Genomic DNA, 2500 nt, shown 5'->3' with positions numbered 1-2500 from the left:
GTATTGAAGAGGATGTGTATCTCCCTGAGGACAGACAGACAGTTTACCAGCCCTTCCCTCTTCTCCTTATCTCCCTCCCTCCTCCCCTCCCTCCCTCCCTCACTTCCTCCCTCCATACCTCTGCGTGTCCTATAGTATTGAAGAGGATGCGTATTTCTCTGAGAACAGACACAGCCAGTTTGCGTGTGCTGGTCTGACAGGAGCAGAGGAGCAGCAGAGCCAGGCCTTCTACAGCATGAAGCACTGAGCAGTGAGGACTACGGTCTGGTAGTCTGGGACTGGTCTAGGGAGGTGGAGGGGGAGGGGGAGGGAGAGGGGGAGGGGGAGGGAGGGGGAGGGAGAGAGGGAGAGGGAAGGAGAGTTAGACATAACACACTGAAGCAGACATGCATGTGTACTCAGTAAAATACCCACATAGACACACTACACACACGTAGACACACTGCACACACATAGACACACTACACACACATAGACGCACTACACACACACATAGACACACTACACACACATAGACGAACTACACACACATAGACACACTACACACACATAGACACACTACACAAACACTACACACACACACACACTACACACACACTACACACACACACTCTACACACACACTACACACACATAGACACACTACACAAACACTACACACACTACACAAACACTACACACACTACACAAACACTACACAAACACTACACACACCCTTCACACACTACAAACCTCAGTAGCCCGTTTGTTCCCAGGGACCTGCAGTGTGAGTCTCCACTGTGTGAGCAGCTGCAGCAGTAGTTTGATGGAGGAGTCCTGCAGACCCTGGTGTGTGTCCTGAACCTGGAGGCACACAGAGAGGGAGCCATCACACAGAGCCATCACACAGAGCCATCACACATAGCGGGAACCATCACACAGAGATGGAGCCATCACACAGAGCAGTGAGGGAGCCATCACACAGAGCCATCACACAGAGAGGGAGCCATCATACAGAGCCATCACACATAGAAGGAACCATCACACAGAGAGGGAGCCACCACACAGAGCCATCACACATAGAGGGAACCATCACACAGAGATGGAGCCATCACACAGAGCAGTGAGGGAGCCATCACACAGAGCCATCACACAGAGCCATCACACAGAGAGGGACCCATCACACAGAGCCATCACACAGAGAGGGAGCCATCACACAGAGCCATCACACAGAGAGGGAGCCATCACACAGAGCCATCACACAGAGAGGGAACCATCACACAGAGCCATCACACAGAGCCATCACACAGAGAGGGAACCATCCCACAGAGATGGAGCCATCACACAGAGCCATCACACAGAGCCATCACACAGCGAGGGAGCCATCACACAGAGCCATCACACAGAGAGGGAACCATCACACAGAGAGGGAGCCACCACACAGAGCCATCACACATAGAGGGAACCATCACACAGAGATGGAGCCATCACACAGAGCAGTGAGGGAGCCATCACACAGAGCCATCACACAGAGAGGGAACCATCACACAGAGCCATCACACAGAGAGGGAGCCATCACACAGAGCCATCACACAGAGAAGGAGCCATCACACAGAACCATCACATAGAGAGGGAACCATCACACAGAGCCATCACACAGAGCCATCTTCATTATAATTCTAAATGCATTCTAAAATAAATCACACACACGCTTCGTACGCTCACAGGTACATTTCAATTCAGGGGATGCACTGAATTTCCAATTCAATTTTTAAAACATTGAAAGTGACATTGATTAATACTTATAACTAATACTTGTGGTGTAATACTCCTGGTGTAATACTCCCAATGTAATACTCCTGGTGTAATACTCCTGATGTAATACTCCCAATGTAATACTCCTGGTGTAATACTCATGATATAATACTCCTGGTGTACTACTGGTGTAATACTCCTCATGTAATAATTGTGGTGTAATACTCCTGGAGTAATACTCCTGATGTGATACTCCTTGTATAATACTCATGATGTAATACTCCTGGTGTAATACTCCTCATGTAATAATTGTGGTGTAATACTCCTGGTGTAATACTCCTGATGTGATACTCCTGTTGTAATACTCCTGGTGTAATACTCCTGATGTAATACTCCCGGTGTAATACTCCTGATGTAATACTCCTGATGTAATACTCCTGGTGTAATACTCCTGATGTAATACTCCCGGTGTAATACTCCTGGTGTAATACCCGTGGTGTAATACTCCTAATGTAATACTCCTGGTGTAATACTCCTGCTGTAATAGTCCTGTTGTAATACTCCTGGTGTAATACTCCTGATGTAATACTCCTGTTGTAATACTCCCGGTGTAATACTCCTGGTGTAATACCCGTGGTGTAATACTCCTGATGTAATACTCCTGATGTGATACTCGTGGTGTAATACTCCTGATGTAATACTCCTGGTGTAATACTCCTGGTGTAATACTCCTGGTGTAATACTCCCGGTGTAATACTCCTGATGT

The 2500-nt window shown here is 47.7% G+C and overlaps 1 protein-coding gene across 1 annotated transcript in view; it reads right to left on the bottom strand.

Annotated features, from left to right (window-relative positions):
• Window positions 1–2500, bottom strand: part of LOC129863309 (protein furry homolog) — a 186423-nt gene that overhangs the window by 94576 nt on the left and 89347 nt on the right. Inside the window, exons 15-16 of the mRNA XM_055935200.1 lie at window positions 733–858; window positions 119–283 (exon numbers count right to left, since the gene is read on the bottom strand). Coding sequence (XP_055791175.1) covers window positions 119–283; window positions 733–858 — 291 coding nt within the window. The remainder of the gene's footprint in view (window positions 1–118; window positions 284–732; window positions 859–2500) is intronic.

Source organism: Salvelinus fontinalis, chromosome 10, assembly GCF_029448725.1.
Source record: "Salvelinus fontinalis isolate EN_2023a chromosome 10, ASM2944872v1, whole genome shotgun sequence".
Taxonomy (NCBI): domain Eukaryota; kingdom Metazoa; phylum Chordata; class Actinopteri; order Salmoniformes; family Salmonidae; genus Salvelinus; species Salvelinus fontinalis.
Note: the sequence above shows the minus strand (reverse complement) of the source record. Positions and strands in the feature narration are given on the sequence as shown.